Source organism: Harpegnathos saltator, unplaced genomic scaffold (genome assembly GCF_003227715.2).
Source record: "Harpegnathos saltator strain DR-91 unplaced genomic scaffold, Hsal_v8.6 scaffold132, whole genome shotgun sequence".
In the NCBI taxonomy this organism is placed as follows: Eukaryota; Metazoa; Arthropoda; class Insecta; order Hymenoptera; family Formicidae; genus Harpegnathos; species Harpegnathos saltator.
In genome coordinates this window covers 637083-660198 of record NW_020229909.1, presented here as the reverse complement: position 1 = coordinate 660198, position 23116 = coordinate 637083, and the positions used below count along the sequence as shown (strand labels likewise).

The following is a 23116-nucleotide window of genomic DNA, read 5'->3' as shown; positions in this document are numbered from 1 at the left end:
TTACAAGTAATAAACAATGCAACGATGCACAATCCGTATACCGATGCAACGACAGATGAATAATGCAATCTCCTTTTTCCCTTCTCGTCTAATTAAATATCGCGCTGAATTAACGCGACGAGCTTAATTAAGGATGAAGCAGAACGCGCGAGCGACACGTTTCTCAATATATTCTCAAACATACTTTTATCCCGGCTATCTGGCGCGAAAGCGCGCTAATGGACGACTCGCTTTTGTTAATAATCGATGAGGAAAGGCGATTGTTTACCGCGCCACCAGCGGCTGCGATACAACGAATAAGCGTAAATGGACTAAAAGAATCGGATGTTTGGAGGGTACGCGCGAAATAAATTCCTCCGGGAAACTCGATAGACTGCTCCGCGATTAATCCTGACGATTAATAAACACAGCCGTGAAGGAGCTCCGTTAGTCTTTCTTATCGCGGGAGACTCTCCTTTCTCTCCTTTCTCTTTCTCCCTCTCCTTCTCGCTCGTTTTCTCTTCGTCCCGTTTAAGTATCAAAACTTTATTGATCAAACGCAATATCTCACGCAGCTCTACGACGTTACAGCTTTGTAATTTTAAGTTTTTACTTAGAGCGGTTTAAAAAAGTTTCGTAGTAACCCGGTGCATTTTTATTAAGTGGAAGTTATGAAAATCGACACGCGGCACGAGCGAGCGAACGAGCGAAGCTATGCCCGGAAGGCGGAGTCCGCGTCCACCCGGCGTTCCGTTCGCGTCTGTTGTAAACGCAACAACGCTGTAATTAATTACTATAATTTCTGCTCGTTTCGCGTGCATGGTTTGCAACTCACATGATGATTACGGATCGATGTATCCGCTTCTGGTCAAAGCCATCGTCAGAATGTCGCCTATTGCGTATCACCGAAATCGGCTTCACCAAATCAGTTGCAGCGAATTAGGTTCGCGTGTCCGACGATTAAATCCCGCGCTGCTACCGGGACGGATTGACGCTCTCGATCTCGCCGGTAGAATTCCGGGGATACGTGCCGCATGCAGATACCGCTTCGTTACAGCTCGTAATATTCGGGCTTTCGTGTCGCTTGATTTTCGCGCGCATCTCTTCCTCGCCATTGTTTCGATTTCAGTGCCCGACTCATGCTCGACGCGTTTCCTCCAAATCCTCCAAATCCTGTATCGTCCACTTGCACCGTTCGAAATTCTCTTTCTTTGATGTGCGGAGAGAGAGAGAGAGAGAGAGAGAGAGAGAGAGAGAGAGAGAGGAGGAGCACGCGCGCGCTTCTAATATTCGGTCCTCATCTCAATCCTTAATCTCGACGTTGCATCGGAGAAAGGCCCCTTTGTGATATGATCCGTTCTTGAAGGAGGCTGTCGCGGGTCATGGCGTCTTGTTTGTTATCGGGAAATGTAAGTGTCACTGTTCCAAGATTACCCAAGTCGTTACAGATAGCTCGCGCCATGGAACACGAACAGATCAACGAGGCTGTAACCGCCGTGGATAATGGACGATAGTTAATCGAGGTGATTACACGGCTTAAAGGCTCTACGATTAAGACATAATGGCATGACACGCGCCTCGGACACAGATAGCCGAGACGTGAATTCGATAAGCGTCGCGCGATCCCTACTAACTCCGAGTCTCGCCGTCGATATATATCATACTTACCTGAAGGCAGGTGAAGTGTGGGTGGGGGTCAGTTGTAAACGTTTGATCCTGCTGCTCATTCACAGCCAGTATCGTTCGATTCGTCGCGCTTAAATAAGCGAACGTGAAGTTGCTCCATGCCGCGATAATCACGAAGGATCGGTCTCTCTCGGTAGGAAACAAGAAAGCCTGGCTTGAAACGGCGCTCAGATACGTTGCGGTGTGAGAGCCAACGGCGCGGTAATTGTTATCGTAATTAAAATATTTCCCGCGTATAGATTGAACAAAGCTGGATCATTAACGTAAATTAAATCGTCTCTTCTTTCTCGCTCTTTTCAGTTCCTCTGTTCTTCGTCTAGAACTTCGTCGTTTAACACATTCACGGAACTTCAAGTATTTTTTCTTTTTTTTATACTTTTTAATTCATTTAATTCCAATATTTAATTTATCTTTATATTCAATCTATCTTTATATATTTTACATTTATGTATGTGATTTATTCACACACACACACACACACATTACTTAATTTATATTTACTATTTTAAATATTTTTAATATTCGAAATCTGCGTCATTTAATACTGCAAAAAAAGGACGCTGAGAAAGAAGGAAAAGAAGAAACGGGCGTAACCTTGCGGCGTTAATTCGTTCAGGAGATGAATCGAGTGATCAGCGCGAAGGCACGTGCTCGAAACCGGTACCGTGCGGAAAATATATATATTGGATGTGGGAATTTCTCGTAATTTACGCATGGGTCTTGCTAAGTCCGGCTGAGAGCGATTGTAATCTAACTACGCGATATTTCTGCTTTATACGAAACGTGTAGAATATTTAATCGTCGTATTATCGTTCGTGAGAACTCCGTTCAATGGAATTACGTGATTGCGCTCGACAGTGACAGTACAGTGAAAATGACATGATGTGGCCGAGACAAGTTGAACCGCACCGCGCACTATAGAGAAGCGTGATCGCACGCGCAAGTCTCAGTCCGTTTTTGTACATTAGAGCCTGCGCTTTGATACCGCGAATTTACCGTGACAGCGGACCGATTGGTGTACATTACGTTACCGCGCGACAGCGCGGTTGTCCGATTATTATTTAAACATTGTCATATTTACATCGTTGGTGTAACGGGGTCAACGTAGCCATTATCGACCGCCCCGCCAGCTTTACCGTTCATCATGCCTGCGAGTACAGCAGCTCCAAGTATCATTTAATATTCTGTTTGATTAGCATCTTGTAGAAGCATGACTTGTTTTTCACGATCGCGAGTGTGAATAATAATTACTTTCCGCCTGGTAACCAGTTATGTTAATATTTCGCTTTTTTCTCATGAAATGCATATCGATTTCACGCGACGTTCTCCATTCTTTCAAGTGAAACCTGTAATTATATGAAACCTGCAAAAAACCGCGCATTAGCGGAACATCGGCAAGATTGAAAGCCCTCGGAAATCCGTATATGTTTCGCGATATTCAGTTAGTCGCCGTATCGACGAGAAACATCTCGTGTCGTTGTTGCACAAATACTCCACTACAAATGATTAATATGGAACGAAATGAAAAATAAAAATAGAGAACGTTAACTCGACTCAAATTAATGGCCTGAATTAATTAGATAAATCGATTTAGATCAATCGATTAGATAAATCGATTTAGATCAATCGATTAGATAAATCGATTACCTGCGATCTCAGCGGCCAGTCGATTACCCTGAATCGCCTCGATCGCACAGCGACGCTGAACGCTCTACTTTTTCGTAATATGAAACGTAGATTCAGCCGTCGCTGCGATGCACCAGAGATATCTCGAAGGATCAAGCACGTGTGTAACGCCCGGCAGCCGAGGACTGTTGATGTCAGCGTGGGCAACGGGGTCCTCGCTTTCCGTTACCGATTTTCCGTCAGGGAAATCCGTACGACGTTTCGTCGATAAACCTCCGTCGCCGTCGCCGCCGTCGTCGCCGTCGTCGTTATGTGCATCCATTTTCGTATGATAGGCTTCCCAATCCGCGATCGGTGTATTACTTATTCCGAGCGGTGTGCGCGATCGAAATGGAAATTGTATCAGCTGCGATTACGCTGCGTGAAAGGAACAAGGATACCCGTTCCCAAGGACAGATTGCCTATCGATGCCTGGGGAATCGTATCTTGTCGCGGCATCGAGATCGAGCAGAAAATGGTTACGCAATCCCATCGGTCGCGCTCGCGGGTTGGGAATTCTTTTTTTTGTTATTGTTGTCGTCACGTGCCTGTATGAAACGCCATGTCTAAGCGGCAAGCGGCAGGAAATATCCCGGGATGAAGGGGAGTAAGATCTTCGGGTACGGAGTGGAATAAAAATTTCGGAGATTGCCGGTCGTGGAGCTCGAGAGCACGCTCCTCCTCGCTCCCCTTCACCCACTAATCTCGTACGTGTTGTAACGACACGTGTTGAGCGACCGTAGTTTGCCATTTAAACAACGAACACGCTTGCGAGTGGCTGACAGGAATGTCCGCGTGTCCATAAAACAATATTGATTTATCATATATTATATGTCGCGTTTACGTCGTTTCCTCGTCCACTGATTGCCTTGAAATCGCTACTGATTCATGCAAATCTCGTGGTCGCTCAACGATTACGAGAATAAATCTGAATATTCAGCTCTCTGATTTTAATTTCACAGCGTGCCATAATCGTTTGCCGATTCTCCTCGAGCGGCGGTCGCGATCGAGATAATGAGGCTTATTAATTCACAGACGGTTGAGATGCACTGCAACTAGAAAAGAAGAAAAAAAGAGGAGAAAAAGTGAGAAATATTGAAACGGTAATCTCGACCACGAGTCACGCGAAATAAAATGCATGTTCCGATTATACGCGCACATCAATGACGATAGTTATGCGCATGATAATCCATTTGATCCGCATATGATGTCGCATTTTTTTTCATTTCTCAGACTGTACGAGCGGGACGATTTCAGCGGCGACGCCTCGCCGACGGAATCGATACAGCCGAATATCTCTCGCGCACTTTCGGAGATGAGCGTGTGAGACGAAATAGCAAAAGAAGAAGCGGTCGCCGTGGGTACACACACACGCGCGCACACACACACACATACATACATACACACCTGCGAGCGATTGAGCGCGCATCTCCGAGGGAAATTTATATCGCGCATCGATCGGCATCGGAGACATGGCGGTCGACAAAATTGAATTGTCGGAACAATTCGTGAAGGTGCCGAGCCTTAGTTTCGAGCCGTCCGAACGATGGCGAATCATGCGAAACATCCTGGCGATCAGCTGCGCGTTCATGATGAACTTCACCGCGTTCATGGGAGCCGCGAACCTGCAGAGCTCGGTTAACGCCGATCAGTCGCTCGGCACGTTCACGTTGTCGGCGATTTACGGCAGTCTGCTGTTCAGCAATATTTTTCTACCCGCCCTGATCATAAGGTGAGTCTTATAGATAATTTTCCCTCTTTCCCCCTTCACATCCCTCCTCCTCCTCCTCTTCCTCCTCATACCCTCAGTCCCGCTTACGTCTCGTATCATTTGTACATTGCTGACGCGTGTGCCCTCGCATAATGGGCCGAATACATCAAGAACCAGCCGCTTTGACTCGTCGTCGGCGATAGCGACGCGGCTATATTTTGGCTGCACTCATGATCGCCGGTGATAAATATCCTGCGCTTAAACGGGCCGGAGCGGAGATCCGCCGAGTTTGAATCTGATAGTCGCGTCGCCGTCGCCGCGGGTATTGCGACAGAAAAACGAATAGAAGAATCCTTCGGAAAGTTATGCGGCGAGTCGCTCGTGACGTGAGGAACCTTGAATCACTGTGGGCGCTGGAAATGCTGGGTGTATTTCCCGCGTACGCGAAACGACCAGTCCCGTGCGCAGTCCCACAAGCACTAAACTTCATCACGCGTTGTCGTTTTCACCTTGGCCCGGTATTATTAGTCCAGCAAATCCAGCGGTCTCCGGCACTGGCATTTCGCCACCAGCGAAATGGCCACAAGCTTCAACGCACTCGCCTGGAGGCTCCAAAACAGCGCGAGTCTCTTCGCGCGTTTAATGTGACCTGAAAACAGAAACGAAAAATTTTTAGTATGCCGCTCCGCATGTCAAATCGAGACATCTACGTCTCACCGTATCTGAAATTTTTCAGAAAACAAAAAAGAAAGCAGGACCGAAAGCGCCAAGTGTCTAGAAAATATTTCTTTTTTAATAAAAAGCAATTTCACCGATCCCTCCTCCCCATTCACATTTGTGCAATTCTATTGCAGTTGGTTGGGCTGCAAGTGGACAATGTCGGTCTCCATATTGGCCTATATGCCGTTCATAGCTGCTCAGTTTTACCCGAAGTTTTACACGATGATCCCCACCGGATTGTCCGTCGGCTTGGGCGGAGGGCCGCTGTGGTGCGCAAAATGCACTTACTTGACCGTGGCGGCGGAGGTCTACGCGAGCGTTTCAGACATGACCGTGGATGTTCTCGTCACGAGGTTCTTCGGCCTCTTCTTTATGTTCTATCAAATGGCGCAGGTGTGGGGGAATCTTATATCTTCAGCAGGTGGGTTTATCCGCGTCGCCATGTGACATCTTGCGACGTTGCCGTAAGGTTTATATTTCATATATTTCATACATGTATATTGTTGGCGCGCATGGACAATATCTACTTCGCGAGTAGTAGTCTATCAATTTGATTATGCAAGCATTAGTTGATAATCGCCGCTGTGCCTTGCAGCGTATGTAAAATAGGAACGCACGTGAGCCGCTTCGGGATGCAGAATTTATTGCCATGAACGCACGCAAATGTTTAAACGCGTACCCTTTATATATTGTGTTACATGTTCGATGTATCCGTTATGCAACGGGATTGCGCACGTTCACGTGATTTTTCTTCAACGCAAAACACGAGAAAAAATCTGATTAACCGTAACTTACTACATTGTGATTACGTAAGTTGATCGATGGGCGTCATAACAACTGTCATCGCCTGAAGGGCGAACCTCTTGTAATCTTTTCAATCGCCAGAAGGAAGCTTCTTTTATTCACTTCATAGGGTGAGACCGGGCGCGTTCAGCTTGTAATTATTCGATCGTCATTTTATTAAACATTTCATGGGAATATCACGGTTTGGCAAAATTGCAGATTGCTTGTGCAATCTTGCCGTGCGGGCGCGGCAGCATGCGATATGAATGCGTGACCGTCAAGCTATAAAACACGCGAACGTCGATGAAGGTGAATTTTCAGCCGCTGGCGTCACAATTGAGGAATTAGAATAATGAACACAGACCGCATAATAAGAATTGCCCGAGCATTCTAATTGCTATATTTCGGCTTACTTAAATATACAAATATGCCCACTTGCGACAGAAGAATCGTCAGCATAATAATCAGCAGCCCTGCGATGCGTCATTCTCGCGCATGTTTCTCCAGCGCGGCCGTCAAATGTTATTTCGCAATGCTCGCGAGTGACCAATCTGCAAAGATAATTTTGTCATTGATATTTATATTTCATTTTTATTTCGCTCTTGCTGTATTTCTTTCTTCTTTCTTACCATCACAGTCCTCTCTTACGGTGTCGACACGGTCGCCGCGAATTCGACTCTGAATAGCAGCGTCGTGGCGGAAACTTGCGGTGCAAATTTCTGCGGAATATCCGACGCGAAGCACGAGAACCCGAATTTGCAGTCACCGCCGGTGGAACGAATACACCTGATCTCCGGGATTTATCTAGCCTGCATGATATTAGCCTGCCTGATAATAACGTTCGGAGTCGATTCCTTGACCAGGTACGAGATCTCACGTCCCGACACTTTGATCACCCTTTGAAGGTACTGAAACGTTGTACTTGCTCAACGCAATATGTTGTATGGAAGTTTCGCTTCTGACACGGTGTAATACTTGTTTCGCACCAACAGGTACGACAGGAACAGAGCCCGATCGGTGAAAAGCTCGTCTGGTTTCAAGCTGTTGGTCGTGACATTAAAGTTATTGAAAGAGAAGAGCCAACTGTTGATATTACCGATAACGATGTTCATCGGTGCTGAACAGGCCTTTTTATTCGCCGATTACAATGCGGTGAGTAAGCCACTCACCCACCTGCGAACGCGCACACACACACACACACACACACACACTACTTGTAAGAAAAAACGGAAAAGCGTGAATGAAACAAAGTTACCGCTTATGCTGAAATCTCCTCGAATTGAAAATTGAAGTGAATAAAAATTTGCTTAAAGCAACAATATAGATATCACCAAAAATACAATTACAGGAAGATAAATATTTGACTTAAATTTAAAATAAATTTTCAATCCATATGATTGAATATTTCAGCCGATTAAAAAGAACTTCTTCCCGTAACGTTGGGAATTTGTGTTTCAATATCGAATGAAAATATTCATTCACAACGATACAGAATGGAGAGATCGCTTTGCGTAGAGTCGCCACTCGAATTTGCATGACACGATTGTCACGCTATTTTTCCAATGAAAATTTATTCCATAAAATTTGACGAGTACATCGGAAATGGGAGAGCTTTCGTCATAAAAGAGCGATAATATTTTCTATCCATTACAGTCGTTCGTCTCGTGCGCTTGGGGAATTAGTAATATCGGTTACGTGATGATATGCTTCGGAGTGACGAACGCCATAGCCGCACTCGCCACAGGAGCCATCGTGAAATTGACTGGCAGGAAGCCCGTGATGATCTTCGCATTCTTTTTGCACTCGGGCATCTTGATCTTCATGTTACAGTGGAAACCGACGCCTGAGCAAGGTGTCATCTTCTTTCTGGTGTCTGGTTTATGGGGTGTGTGCGACTCGATCTGGCTGGTGCAAGTCAACTGTACGTAGATAGAGTTACGCTTGAATGCACTACAATCGCATGCAAGCGCGTCCTTAATGAGAGTGTTCGTTACATTCGGATAATTGTATCGCTACCACGTTGTCCTAGATACCAGACCATCGAACTTTCTACCTTTACTCTTTGCGTGGCTAATCGTTGCAAAATCACCGTGTGACGGTAACTCTCGCGTTTCCTAGTTTATCCGCTACGTACGTAAGATCGTACCAACGGATGCACATGTTGCGATCCATTAATAGCGGTGTACCAACCGACAGTACAACAGTTTTAACTATAATTCTAACAATTCTTAAAAAAAAAAAAAGAAGAAAAAAATATGCCACGTCAGAGAATAGATTCGCAACGATCTAGTATTTACTTTGTGTCAATTAACGAGCGCCTTGAAATTTGCAGCCTTAAGCGGCATTTTATTCCCCGGCCGAGAAGAGGCAGCTTTCTCCAACTTCCGCTTGTGGGAGTCCACTGGCTCTGTGATAACGTACATCTACATTCCGTACCTGTGTACCTATACGAAGCTGTACCTTTTGTTCGGGATATTGTGCGTTGGAATGGTTGGTTACAGCATTATCGAGTGGACGGGTGAAATGGACAGAGCCGTTCCCGACGAAGCACCCGAGTTGGAAACAGTGGCTGATAACGAGATCAACCGATAAAGTATGAAAGCGATAAAGTATGAAAAATAGTACAGATATTTAGATATTCCTTCGGACGACCGACAGAATCGTATGCGATTCTTCGGAATCTTTGTCTTTTGACATTACCAAAGCGTGCCAAAATAAGAAACTTATGTATTGTATACATGTATTGTATACATGTATCAAACAATTTTTGAGATTACAATGATTCTTACCGTCATCTTTCGTTTCTTACCATCAGGTAAGTATCGTTTGTTTAGCATCAAGCGCTTAGTGAGATTCAATTGTGAGCAATAATCGATGATTTGCAAGCTTGAATACCTGAATTTATTAGAGCGAGAGAAACTCTATCTCTTTGAACTTTGAACAAAGACGATATTCGAGAAGGAATTTCTATAGATGTTGCTGCCGCAAGTTACATTCACTAACAATCACGTTATTGCAAGAGATATAGAATATTGTTACCGATCGCGAAAATCGCGCCAAGAACCGCAACACAGACTTCTTTGTTATTTGTACCACAATATATGTTTTTATTTTATTCTTGTGGACACCTACTAAATTTTACACAGGTATTCACTTAACGGCTAAAATTCTTGTCCTTCATTTAAATACGTAATTTAATGTTACATCGTGTGTGCCTAGATGCTAACATTCAAGCTAAAGCTACGGCTGCTTAGTTTAGTTGTATACTTATGTGCTTAATTGCCGACTGTGTGCTTATTTCGTTTGCCATTGATCAATTGATTCCCGTCTTCGACGAAGGCAGCTTACCGAGTTGTACGATTTTCTCTCCGTTAATGAGGCGTGATCGATGTTCTCCGACAGTGGCAACGTCGAATCAATTGATCGGCTAGTCGTATTTTAGCATCGTTAAATTGCTGATTGTATCGTGGTTATTATTAGTTTAACGTTGCGGCCCTCATGCGCGTATTTACAATTCAAATTCTGCAGTTCAGTTATATACTTTATAAAACGTAGTAGGAACTTTGGTTTCGCTGGGCAATGTTTCAGGAGCAGTTTCCTCTTATTGATTCGTGACTTTATTATTTTGTGACACCGCACGGGCTTTTTTCCGGATGTGCTTATTTCTTCTTCTCCCTCTCCTTCATTTTCCTTCGTCTTCTTCTTTTCTTTTTTCTTTGTTCATCGTTATTCCCGGTTACGAGTAAACTATCTGTTGTTAGATTATGTGAAATATTTTTGATCGGCGCAAATTACCGGATAAAACAAGCGATTCTGGAAACTGCTATAAAACATTCGCCCGTGGATCTATCTTCCTTAGAAATATGACACTCACGAATACAATTCACATGTTTTTTTTTTTTTTGTAATACTCATGTTTATATTTTCATAAGGATCTATTTGAATATTTCAATTTCACGAAGAAAATACACATGGTTCTTAAAACCGTCTCCGCGTTTTTATTTTTATCACCACCGCGCGTCACTCCGGCGACGCTTTATTCTTTATTCTTTTTTCTCTCTCCCTTTCTCTCGTTCTCTTTTGCTCTCATTCTCTCTCTCTCTCTCTCTCTCTCTCTCTCTCTCTCTCCCGCTCTCTCATATAACAAAATTTAATAACCGGAATATTTCTGTACAAACGTTTTCACTCTTTTATCAAAAAGGATAACATATACATTCCTCACCCGTCCTTTAATAAAAATTTTGAATTTTGAATTTTATTCCGCCCTTATACCCTTTACCCAACTTCACCCGCGCCTTTCACCCTATCGTTTACTCTTATAATACAACTTTTTAGGAACAGATCACTTTGCTCGTCTCAGGCTTAAAAGTAAAACCTTAAAATACTTTTTTTTACTTTTAGAAATTTATTATTTCTTTTAACCATGTAAATTTTATTTTGCATGAATTCAGCTATTTTATAGCTATAATAATAAAAGTTAATTATAATATTACAATGCCTAAGTGTATTGTATTATGTACAGGCTATCGTTGCGCCCCTAGCTAGGCGTCAAGTTAAAGATTTCGCGATAGTGTCGTAGCGAGTAGCCCCCGTTACAAAGAGGATGAAGTACATTTTATGCACAATCTTACTCATTAAAACGTACTCGTGTGCTAGATATGAAGAAAACCGTACTTTAAGGGCTTCGTTTAAATACCGTCTTATGCGGAAGAAACGACTGCGGATCGCGTCTCGCTAAATCACCGCGCCAAACGTAAAAATGCGTTCGTGCGTTAGTAACGCATGCAAATCAAATCTAGAATTGTCGCTATAGAGTACGGGAAGATTTTACATGGCCATGTTTATTTACGTTTATTTACGATAATAATCGATTCTTTAAGAAGAAGGGGGCACGATAAAGCGTAAATAATTCTCCGATTTCAAGATCGCGCGTCTGCAATTAGCTACCGTCGCGTACAACTATGCTCGAAAGAATACGCGAATAGAATCTGTCCGATATCTCGATCCATTTCTCTCTCTCTCTCTCTCCCTCTGTTTCGCGCGACCATAAGTACACCTCGTTGAAAATGAAAGTAGGAATTAGGCGACGCGCGCGCACTCACACGCACACCCACACGCATTCACACACTCGCGCACATACATGCATACATACGCGCGCGCACACATACGCAAACATACACACACGCACACACACACACACACACACACAGAAGCATATTCCGTAATCGAAGAATTATGTCTGTCAAATATCCCGCAGATCGGAGTCGAGCTCTGGTAATGTCGAAGTTTTCGTCCGAACTTTAACGTTATTCAGCGAATAAGCAGATCGCATTAATATTTATAGGAACGGAGGATGCGTGCTCATTTAACACGTATACGTCTTACATGGCAGATTATTACGGACTAGTTTTGCAGATACTCGAATCCCTCGTCTGTCTGTCTCCTAAACCCGTCTCCTCTTTTTTTCCTACAGGATTAAATACAACTTCAGGAGCGTCGGTAGTGTGGCATGTGGTACATAATCGTTCGTAGCATACTTTCAAAGACGTTATTGCGTTATTTAGTCACTAAAGGAATTTCATTGATCTCTAGATACACGTGTAATTTACAGTACCTCTCGCACGCGCGCGCGCTAAAAACTCTCGACCGACTCTCTCGTTCTCTTTTCCTTTTCTTTCCCGTCGAAACGCTATGACACAGAAATATTATCGTGCTCGTGTTCTAATCGTGTGTGTATACATGCGGGGGATGATATTACAATCGGTGTACAGACGTGATGATCGTTTTATTATTATTTTTTTTCTTTTACTTAAGCGATGCTTCTTTTATTTGTCTTTTTTTTTTTTCGTTACTTTTTTGCGCAACTCAACGAGCAACAATGATATTTCAGGATATCTCCACGATCGGACTCGGTCGCGGTTCTTCGCCGCGCGCGATTACATTGCCGCCCTTCGAGTGTGTTACGATTTTGAGTGCGTTTGCTTCGATCAGTTACGCCAGTCGATTATGTATCGATTGCATCTGCGAGCTGCTGCTCGCGCCGCGGAACGCACGTCGCGCTCGCGTGCCGCCTTACCGCTCTTTTTCCTTTCCCTCGCTCACGGTAAATTACGGTTTCGTTTTGTGAAGATAGTTGAATTTCTATGAATCATTATTATCTGTGTGCGACGATCAATATAGTATCTCTCCGCCCGGTTTCGATAGATAGATAGGTAGATAGATGGAACGTGTTCCGATAGACGTACGTATCCCGACGAGTTGTCCGCGCGCGATCGAGCAACTGCAATTAATTAGAAAAGTCTGGAAGCGGTTTTTCCATCGTTGCATGATAAACGGCCCCGCGGTAATCTCGATCGTCGAGGTATTTACGTCCGTCGATTCGTTAATGCTTACCAATTGTCGATAACTGCCTCGCTCGAAACTCGAAATTGGATCAGCTAGTCAGTGCTCTCCGTTAGATGTATATCTATGAAAATTGGAAGCGCGCGACGAATTGGTACCAAATGAGAGAGACAACGATTTTAGATTATCAGTTCTCGATATTCGACTCATGTATACATCACATATTCGTAGATTAAAGCTATTTACATATAGACCTCGTATACACCTGCGATCACAATATTCGAAGGACTCCGCTCGCGCGATCTGGAACGATCTTCCCGTGCCGGCTTGATAATAGTAATTCAATAATCGCGCCTCTCTCTCTCTCTCTCTCTTTCTCTCTCTCTCTCTCTCTCCCCCTCTCCCTCTCCTTCTGCCTCTTTCTCTCTTTCTTTTTCTTTATTCCGGAACGGTGCACGGAAGTATCGGCCTCGTGCGCGATCCTGCTCGTTTTATTCTGCGCGAAGAGACGTGGCAATTCGAAAAGCTTCACGAGACGCGCTCCTCCTCGTCGCCCGTATCTTGAAGCTTTTCTCATATGTTGCTCGTTTGATCGGTGGATGTACTTCTTCCCTATACGACTCCTTTGGACATCATCCTCACCGTGTTCTTCAGAGCTTGCCTCTTGTTGCAGAACCAGATCCTTATCACCTCCCTGTCGTATCCCAGCCGATGCGCCAGGGTCGTGATCTCATTGCCTGCAAGGAGAAGAGAAAAATCGTCGCATCTGATGCGTACCGCGCGAGTCACGGACTCGAAACGACTAAAAGTGACTAATGTGATCGCGCGACAAACGGCGAAACTGACCGGTAGGGTGAGTGTTCCTGTCAAAGTGTGCGTTCAGCAATTCTAAAGCCTGCGGCGTGAAGGAGGTCCGCCGTTTTCGCTTCTTGCTCGGCTCGACCCCGATGAAGTCCGTCAGATGATTAACGCCGCTCTTATACCTGTAATCACATGCACTACTCTTGGTCAAATTCGGAAGATTGCATCATCGTGTCGGCGTTTACGTAACGTTACGCCACGTGCGTCGACTTTCGTGAGAAAGTACATACGTTCCCGCTCGCGATTACAGCCGCGAAATAGGATCCCGTTCAAAAAGTCCGGGCCGGTTAATCGCCGTGCTTTCGCAATAATTAATTACGTCCGCGAGTTCTCTGCATTGAGTTCGACGTCTCCCTCTCGCCCCCCCCCCTCTCTCTCTCTCTCTCTCTCTCTCTCTCTCTCTCTCTTGCGGTTTGCGAAATATTGTTATAAATCCAATATGGAAAAAAATAATTCTGTTTACCGTTTTGCACGCTCGTAATTACGTTAGCGTGAAATAGGATACTGATTAAAAAAGGAAATCGCCGGCCGGCGTCACGATATTCGTGTCCGGACACGTTCGGTCGCAAATATCCTGTACAGTATTGGATTTTTCCCGTGTACACATCCGGTTGATTCACGAGTCGAACTTATTCCATGCATCGCGAAACATCGCTCGTTGCGACCGCGACGGCGACGGCGACGACGTTGGCGTCGACGTTGGCTCAAGTAAAATTAACGATCGAATAGTCGCCGCACGCTTTCCAAACCCCGTCACTTCACACTTTATTCGCTAATCGGCGAGCCGGTCTTGGACAACTTTTGTGTCTATGTACCGTCATAGATATCGTCTATATGTGTGTGTGTGTGTGTGTGTGTGTGTATATACGTTTTTCAACGATTATTGGATATCAAAGAGATGGTCCTGCAATATCCTTAGCATTTCTATCGCGGTCGAATGAGCGTCTTTGGAAATTTAGGATCTGAGGAAAACGCGTTAATCGCCGAATAATAGAATCAACACTCCGTGTAATGTTTTTTTTTTCTAATTAAACAAGTGTCATTTCCAAGGACTTTAAATCCAAGAATTGGTTTAAGAATTTTTACATTTTCCAAGAGTTTGAAGTTCGATCAAAACTAGCGGGACTTTTCACTGAAAACTGATTTGTAGTTTCTCACACATCTGTTCAGCAGGCTCGATTACATCGTCAGGTCCCACTTCCGACAATCGGGCGAATAAGCCGGAAGAAATTTAGCGCGCTCTTCCATCCCGGGAAAGACCCGATCTCGAGGGTGGGCAAACTTTTTCGGCGTTATGCCGACGTAATTTCATTTGACGGATAGTATTATCGGATAGTGCGGTGCGGCGCGGCGCGACATGGAAAAAGCTCGTGGCCGCGACAGTAAACAGGAGAACTTCCGTTGGGACTCGCGAGTGAGCGATGAGAGGCGGTTCGGGCTGGCTGTACCGCGGGGGTGTGCGGCGGGCTCGATGGTGTGCGGTGCACAACTCGTAGGTAGCTACGGGTGTCGCGGGTACCGGCTCAAAATTTATGTTTTTAATTTAACTCCAAATGACCAACTGTCGAGTCGACCGAAAAAAGTACACGCCGGGCCATTAGCATCGCGCGGTAATATTTCGTCGAATTCGCGAAAACAATATGCTAATGGAGAAGTCGGTGGGAGAGCGCGAAGAACCGACGCGACAATTCGACGGGGTTGGTCGGCGACTGGTCGTTGGTATGTGCGTACGCGCGCGCGCGTGTATGTGTGTGTGTGTGTGTGTGTATGTGTGCGGTGACTAGCGAGCGCAGGAGGGAAACGTCGGGCACGAGGAGAAGTAGGTAGGTAGGAGTCAAGAGGAAAAGCGAAGAAAGGGAAGAAACGAACGCGAGTTAATACGTAAGGGCACGACGACGCCGGGACGGAGGGGAGCCGCGTGTAAATCCGTACGTGGGTGTATACACACACACACATACACACTGTGCTGGATTGTGTGTTGCGTTACAGGTGTGAGTCGAGGGCGACGCGGGTGGTGGAGGTATCCGAACGAACGAGAGGTGGAAGAAAGACGGAAGCAGAAGGACGGTGGAAACGCGCAGGAGAGAAAGGAAGACTGCGAGGCAGGCGGTGAATGGAAGGAACGACAGAGAACGTCGTGCCGTTTCACGGTGCCGCCGCGCCGCGCCGCGCCGGTAAGAGCGAGGTGACGGCGGTGGTGTGGCAGCAGAAGGAGACGAGGGGGAGGGGAAGGAGAAGGAGGAGGAGGAGGAGGAAGAGGAGGAACAAGGGGGAGGAGCAGGAGGAAGAGGAGGAGGAGGAGGAGGAGGAGAGGCGCGAGAGCGAGCGAGCGAGCGAGCGAGCGCGCGCGCGAGAGGAGAGGTACATCAGAAACCTGATTTTAATTAGTCCACAGTTTAATTACTCGGCAGATAAATCGTGCACGTGCACCGCATAAACTAGCCGCTTTCATTTTTCCCGGACGCGGCCGGCGCACGGTCGACGCTTAGTTCTACGCCGCGCGAATGCAGGATGGGTCATTGTTGCGCCGGCTCCCCCGTGAAAAGAGAAACGAGCGTGCCGCGCGCATCGTCGCCGCTTCCGTCATCGAATCACTCGATTGTGCCGCGCGTCGCGGGCTTCCCCGTCGATTCTTCCTCCGCCGTGGATTCGAGCGCGCTGGTTGTCGCCGTGCTTCACGGACGATCGCCGGGACACGCGCTTTCCTTTGTGCCGATAAACGTTTGCGGCCGATTCGCGTAGATTCCCCCTTTTCATCGAGCGTCGCGCTTTGTTTGCAGCGAAAGAAGATATCTCGCCGCGGCATTTATGCCGCGAATTGTATTTGTTCATTGATCCTCGTAAAGAAAGGACGAGTGTCGAACGAGAGCTGTTACTTGATCCGCTCGATATTTGCGGCATTCATTTAACGTCGATGCATCTCAAGACGCTCTGTTCGCGATTTTCGCGACGGGGCCGAATTGCGCCGGAAGAAAGTTCCGGGTCGCGACGGCTATCTTGTCGATGATCGTTGAAACGGAACTCTGCCTACGAGCGCGTGTTTGCAAATTTGCGCACTCGTATCTTTGCGTTTGCTCGTTGCGCTAAACACAGTCGCCGGATTCTCTGTGTCTCGTTAGTTTCAGCACGGTGGAATCGCGCGTACAATGCTATCTCGGCTTGAGAATTATGCCGCTATATTTAGCGCTAAATTGGTAACTGAATGCGAGCTATAATATTTAGTTCCTTCCTCTCTCTCTCTCTCTCTCTCTCTCTCTCTCTCTCTCTCTCTCTCTGTCTCTCTCTCTCTCTCCCCCTCACCCTCTTACACGCGCGCAACGCTAGAATTGGACACGCTAATTAAGCAATAATGATAGAAATCGGCGCGCGGCGATGGCCGAACGAGGATACAGCGCGTCGCGTCGCGTCGTTTGCCCGATCAATTTAATTTAAGATCAGAAAAGAGCGTCTCGCGCGCGTTATAAAAGCGCATCTGCGCTCCGCGTCGCGATCCGTTTTAATCGCGGCGTGAATTTCCGATTAGCTCGCGGTTCATTACATTTTATCGGCTCGTAAAATTTACACCTCGCGAATAACGTTAACGTCGGCCAAGACGACGAGATGAAACAACGACGACGACGACGACGACGACGACGACGGGACGCGGTGCGCGATCGGTAGATCCGCCGCGAGGCGCGCGCGCGCGAAGCGCGTCATCGGTGGCCGCGCCGCGCCGCGATCGCGCGCGCGCGGTAACGGTTTCTCTCCCATTCTAATTAACATTCCGCGTATTTATTAGACGCGGATCCGCAATTAATCAGGCGGATTCAATTAGCGAATTACCAATTAGCACGCACGCGTTCGCACGCTCTCGGGCCCCGACACCGCGGACGCCAAGTCGAGGCCGTGCGCCGCGCGAGCTGCGATTGCAAAATAATCGTGTATCAGAAATACGGCGTTAGGATTCGACGCGTAATCGAGGGACTCGGCCGACCTGCCGGCAAATTCCAGTCGTTTCTCAAATTAATTGCTACGTGTTTACGCGTACACGCGGCGCGTCACACGCGGAGAACATTTCGCGCTCGTGATATACTTTCGGCGTACGAGCGTATGTCTCTCGAAAAGAGTGACTTTCCCACGGCATTTATCGCGAAATTGCATTTATCTCTTTCTTCTTCATTCACTCGAGAGAGAGAGAGAGAGAGAGAGAGAGAGAGAGAGAGAGAGAGAGAGAGAGAGAGAGAGAGAGAGAGAACGAATGCTCGCTACTTGTTTCTTCTGTACCGTTCGTAAAGATTCAGGTGCGTCTCAAGATGCATCTTTGTTCGCGTCGGAACGAAACGATAACGGGCGATCGTACTTTTCTTTCTCCTTTTTTCTTTGTTTCGAAAAAAAAAAATCCGGCGACTATCTCCTCGATAATTGAATCAAGTATCGTAAGGGTTCTACTCACCTCTCTTCCGCCTCCTTCATCCACCTCTCGAGTACGGGCTTAATTTTCTGCGCGCTTTTCGGCGTAATGTCCAGCTTTTCAAATCTAAAGCCAAGAACAGGGCTTGATCCAGTTTTCCGTTTTCCTTATCTCATGGTAGATTGATAAAGACGACGGAGGGAGAAACGAATGTCGAGAGAGGGCGACAAGGACGTAAAAACCTGTCGACGAAGCACCCAAGCACAAGCGCCGACGACGCGCAAGGCGTCGGGGGTACTTCGAGCATCGGCAAGAGTATTCGTTCGAGATGTTCGTTCTCTTCGAATGTTTGCTCTCCCTCGCCCTTACGTCTTTGTCGCGCTATATAAAGGAGCACTAAGGCATGCATTGATTCAATAACAGGACATTGACAATGCGTGCATGCTTTAAGGTTTGGTGATGCCGTGTATGATGTTGCCAACGCACTTGCGCGAGCGCGCTCGATCGCGCGGACGAGCGAAGTGAGACTTCGAGTTCTCCCGACGATCGTGATCGCCCGGTGTTGCCCGGAGCTTTTGGACACCGACGCGCGTCGGAGTCGCGCTTGTTGCTCGGCTCCGCGTTCCGTCTTTTTTCCTTTTTTTTTTCTTTTTTTTTTCTTGAATTCTTAGCGCGTTGGCGACATCATGCCCAAGTTTGCCAATGCCCTGGCTCGAAGAGAGTTAATTTTAGAAGTGCTCCTTTCGCATCTCTTTTCCGAACGAAATTAGAAATTAGTGAGAGTGCTTGCAGCTATACCCAAATATGCCCGTCGCTTCTAAACGGGAGAAAGGGATCGCGATTTGCAAACCGGACGAGCGCAAAGTGACGGGCAAAGTCAAGAAGGAAGTAGGTGGAGGTGGAGGACAACATTCTTTATCGGGATCGTCCGTCTTGTTTTTATACGCGATGTACAACGCGCCGATTACTCGCCGATTCCACAAAGTACCGACCGAGTTTTGACTCTATCCCTTGTTCTTTTTTTCTTTTTCTTTTCTTTTCTTTCTTTCTTTTTTTCTCTCTCTCTCTCTCTCTCTCTCTCTCTCTTTTCAAGGGTCCTTCTCTCTCACGACCGTCGAGAAGTTGCTGCTCGATTTGCCAGCGTTGGGTATAACTGCGGTTTCTTAGAGGATTTTAGAGTTTTAGATTTTTAGGTGAATTAAGTAGCATGAGGGGTGTGAACGTACGTAGCTTGCTGCTGAGAGGCAATCTGCGAGGCAGCGTACATCTGGGTAGCCAGGGCACTGGGGAACAATCACCAATGCTTATGTTAGTCGATACGATAAGAATTCTAAGAGGTATAAACATTTTCTCGGCTTGCTACCAGTATTATTACCACGGTGGTTCCCGCTTGCGTTTCGAGGACACCCGCGATCGGAGGCAACATAAGTAGCACGGCACGGTTTGATGCGAAAGCCCGTATCGACGAAGCGTTCAGCCTGTCGAACGTTGCAAGGATTTTTATGATCGCGCGACCGAATGCTCTCCCTAACCGATTACGTCGGCAACCGAGTCCAGATTTATCAACATGCGGCACAAATCAGGAACCATCGTGGTGGATTACGTGGTATGGATACAAGTTCACATTACATGGTGTTTTTGCAAATAGAACGATACAACGCGCCTGTGGAAGCTACTTGTCAGGTACTTGTAGAAGAGTTTCTCACAACGAATTTCACTTCGCGAAACGTCGACGAGTGAACGCGCGGGAGCTTATTGTAATTTTGCCGACCGCTCGATCGTCACACACGAGGAACGGAAGATAGAAAGAAGACGAAGAAAGAGAAGCGTAAAGCTGCTTCGAAATGTTCTTACGAGTCTAATCGTACAGCAACTGAGATTGCTGTTGATTCTCGTCCCTAACGGAAAATGCTTCTTGCGAAACCATCGAGTACGAGTAAGCAAGTAGTTTGTCGCTACTCCGAAACAAAATCCGAACCCTTCCTACGCCATTTCCAGTGACCTGGCACACTGTCGTTTTTACACAGTTCTACTTAATCATTGAGTTCTCATCAGCGACGTCCGTTTCAGCGCGAGGGGGACGCACGACGTACTAACCTGCATATGGCACTTTGGCTGTACGCGGGCCCCTCGGTGACACTCAGGGCCTGCCCAACTTGGGTCTGTGTCAGACCCAGAGACAGTCTGCGCAGTTTAAACACCTTGGCGAACTCCTTGATCTCATCCAAATTGATCCCATCGACCACGTTGTTAGTGGCCTCGTTAATCGTTGGCTGGTCTGTAAAGGAAACTCACGCTATGTCCTGTGGCACGTACGTGTGTGTGTGTGTATGTGTGTGTGTGTTCCGATTCACAATAAGAATAACAAAGAATCAGAATAAAATCAGAAGCGATTCGCTCGCGAGAAAATTCAAATCGATGTAAGCTTTCGGGGTCGATCAATCCCGAATAGCACAGATCGCGTAATATTCTTCGGAATTTTTCCAAGTCGCAGGACGTCCCAATCTTGACGCGGATCCTCCTCAGCCAAGATGTAGGCAGCGAGTCACAAAAAAGATTCAGAAGAATATTACGCGAGAACATCTGCGTCCACCGACTCTCTCGTCGTGTCGGCCTTAAAAGCCTATATCTATTAAAAAAAGTGAAAGAAGGAAGGATCGCAAGGATTCTTAACACTGCAACTATCGATGCTACTATCGGCGCCACCTGTTTCTACCGGAGCGGTGAAAATGACAGATTTCCGAAGGAACGCACATTGCGCACGCAAGGGTAAAAGGATGTCGATGTCGACTCTCTTCAGTCTTAATTTCTCAGTCTTGACAACGCTCGTTGATAAAAGTAATCAAACAATAAAATGCGTCATCATGTAAATCATCGAGTAATTTTTCGAGCAAGTTACAAAGCAGTCATTTCGGAGCGCTCGGTAGTTCCAGTTAAGCGGTTAAACAGTTTCTACTTGCGAAAAGAACCAAATCGTTAGTGACGAAGCTGATACTGACACCTGAACCAGTATCAGACAGAATTGCTCTCGCGTGGCGAATTCAGTTCAGCTGTTCGGCGGGAGACGCACAGCTCGACGAGTCCGCAATTACACACGAGTCGCGTCGCGAGCCAGCTGCGGAAACGATACCGCGCCGGTCGCGAACGAGAGATGAAGTATTCGCGGTTCAAGGGGTTAATGCGATAAGCACCGCCGTCGGCAGCCCCGCGCGTCCCACGTGATCAGTTTTATAGTGACTCTAATGGTGCATTTTGAACAAGTTAGGGACCCGCTGCTCCGGTCGTTCGGCCGCACGTTTCAATCGATTCGTCGGAACGCACCGGAGCTCCGGCGAGAAGGCCGCCTAATGACATCAGGCGGCTTCGTTAAAGCGGCTCGCGAGCTCTACACCGATTTCTCTCGTAAATCTGTCACCCCGAATGTATAGGCACGCGCAATAGCAGTGCCCACACCTCGACCAGCTCCGCCTGGTTTCTACGCGCGGCGCGCGATAAACTGCAAATCCTTCTTCCGCGACGCAGTCTCTCTACGATCGTTCATTTTCTTCGACCGTCCGACCGGCGCGGCGTGTTGGCGTTCGCTTCGCAAATTTCGCAGGACCGCGGCCGCTGCCGACCTGCGTGATGACTGACGAGTTTCGTGTGCACATACATACATACATCGCAGTTGCACACCGAACGGGCCGGAAACGACCGCTTGCGAGACCGCTTCTTCTTCGCTCTCTCGGCCGAGAAAAAAATCGCGAGACGCATCGCCGAATCATTCGCACTTGCTTGTTCGCTCGCGTGCAAAGCTGGTAACCAAGTACATATCGCGAAGCGAGGCATCATTTCTCTCGGCTTGTCGCGCTTTCGCGTGATCTCTGCGAGATCACCGAGATTCTATCGGAGACGGGTTAACAAAGGCAGATATTTATGAAGTAATGCTCCCGGCTGGCTCTCTGGACAATTGAGAATCGTTAGGCTTCGCGCGCCGGGATGATTATTCCATCGCGACGGGATGACGAAGTGCCAGGCCGTCGCGCGCGATGATTGTGAATTATTAAAATTATTGTCGGCCAACTCGCGAGGGTTACGCGCGTCGCTGGAATCTTTATGGCTTCCTAGAAGACAGCAAGGAACGAACTAATGCCGCGTAATGAGCCCAGTGTTGTGCGATATCCTATTAGAGCTATCAAGCGCACACGTGCGCGCGCGATCGATGCGCGCTCGTTCGAAATATTATTATATCTGCCGCCGTTCTGCTTGCGCGCGAGAGAGCGCGCGTTAAACATTAAATCGTTCCCTCCGCCGCGCCGCGCCGCGCCGCGCCGCGCCGGGATAGACAATGGCGACAATTCGCTGCCGCCTAGAGCGCCACGTCGGAGAGGAACGAGGAGCCCCGGCGCTCTCGCGCGGCGCGCGAGCGTATATTTCTTTTCTCTCTTTGCTAAATGGAAGCGTGCGTTTTTGTACGCGAATTCACGAGCGGCGATCGCGCGGATCTTGTCAAAAGTATCCGCAGAATGCGATACGAGCGCGCGCCGCACGGCGCGCCGTAAAAATACGGGACATGCGCTTTTGCATGTGGTAATTGCTACTTTAAAAGTGATCATTATGCATGCAATCACTTGTCGAGTCGCGCTTCGTATAGGCGAGATAGATGATTGCGTTATAGGAAGACGGTGTCTCTCTCTCTCTCTCTCTCTCTCTCTCTCTCTCTCTCTCTCTCTCCCTCTCTCTCTCTCTCTCCCGCGAGAATTGTAATTAAAAGCTGTCAAGGAGTGAAACGCGCGCGGCTACCTTCGAGGAGCGCGCGGACCGCTCGATTATCATTTTCGCACGGGCAAGTGAGCATCGCTTTAAAAGTCGTTCCACCGTCACCGGCCACGATCGAGCGAGAGAACGAGACACCACTTGACACGGGTCATTTGGACCTCGCTCTCTCTCTCTCTCTCTCTCTCTCTCTCCCTCTCTCTGTCGCTCTCTGTCGCTCTCGC

General features: G+C 47.2%; 2 protein-coding genes across 10 annotated transcripts in view; one reads left to right on the top strand and one right to left on the bottom strand.

The window, feature by feature from the left end:
* Window positions 1–10640, top strand: part of LOC105188880 (UNC93-like protein) — a 138729-nt gene extending 128089 nt beyond the window's left edge. The window contains exons 1-8 of one of the 5 annotated variants that reach the window (XM_011150569.3): window positions 1712–1866; window positions 4293–4415; window positions 4564–5062; window positions 5896–6182; window positions 7182–7407; window positions 7537–7696; window positions 8198–8465; window positions 8877–9136. In XM_011150569.3, the coding sequence (XP_011148871.1) occupies window positions 4803–5062; window positions 5896–6182; window positions 7182–7407; window positions 7537–7696; window positions 8198–8465; window positions 8877–9136 (1461 nt within the window). In that variant the 5' untranslated portion in view covers window positions 1712–1866; window positions 4293–4415; window positions 4564–4802. Of the gene's footprint in view, window positions 1–1709; window positions 1867–4292; window positions 4434–4563; window positions 5063–5895; window positions 6183–7181; window positions 7408–7536; window positions 7697–8197; window positions 8466–8876 lie in introns of those variants that run through there. The other 4 variants (XM_011150568.3, XM_025307941.1, XM_025307940.1 and 1 more) reach the window with 4 other exon arrangements.
* Window positions 10641–12378: 1738 nt separating this feature from the next.
* Window positions 12379–23116, bottom strand: part of pdm3 (POU-domain protein pdm3) — a 129555-nt gene continuing 118817 nt past the window's right edge. For 2 of the 5 annotated variants that reach the window (XM_025307935.1, XM_025307936.1), the window contains exons 9-13: window positions 20235–20415; window positions 19364–19420; window positions 18180–18263; window positions 13733–13884; window positions 12379–13623 (exon numbers count right to left, since the gene is read on the bottom strand). In XM_025307935.1, coding sequence (XP_025163720.1) covers window positions 13499–13623; window positions 13733–13884; window positions 18180–18263; window positions 19364–19420; window positions 20235–20415 — 599 coding nt within the window. In that variant the 3' untranslated portion in view covers window positions 12379–13498. The remainder of the gene's footprint in view (window positions 13624–13732; window positions 13885–18179; window positions 18264–19363; window positions 19421–20234; window positions 20416–23116) is intronic. The other 3 variants (XM_025307937.1, XM_025307938.1, XM_025307939.1) reach the window with 3 other exon arrangements.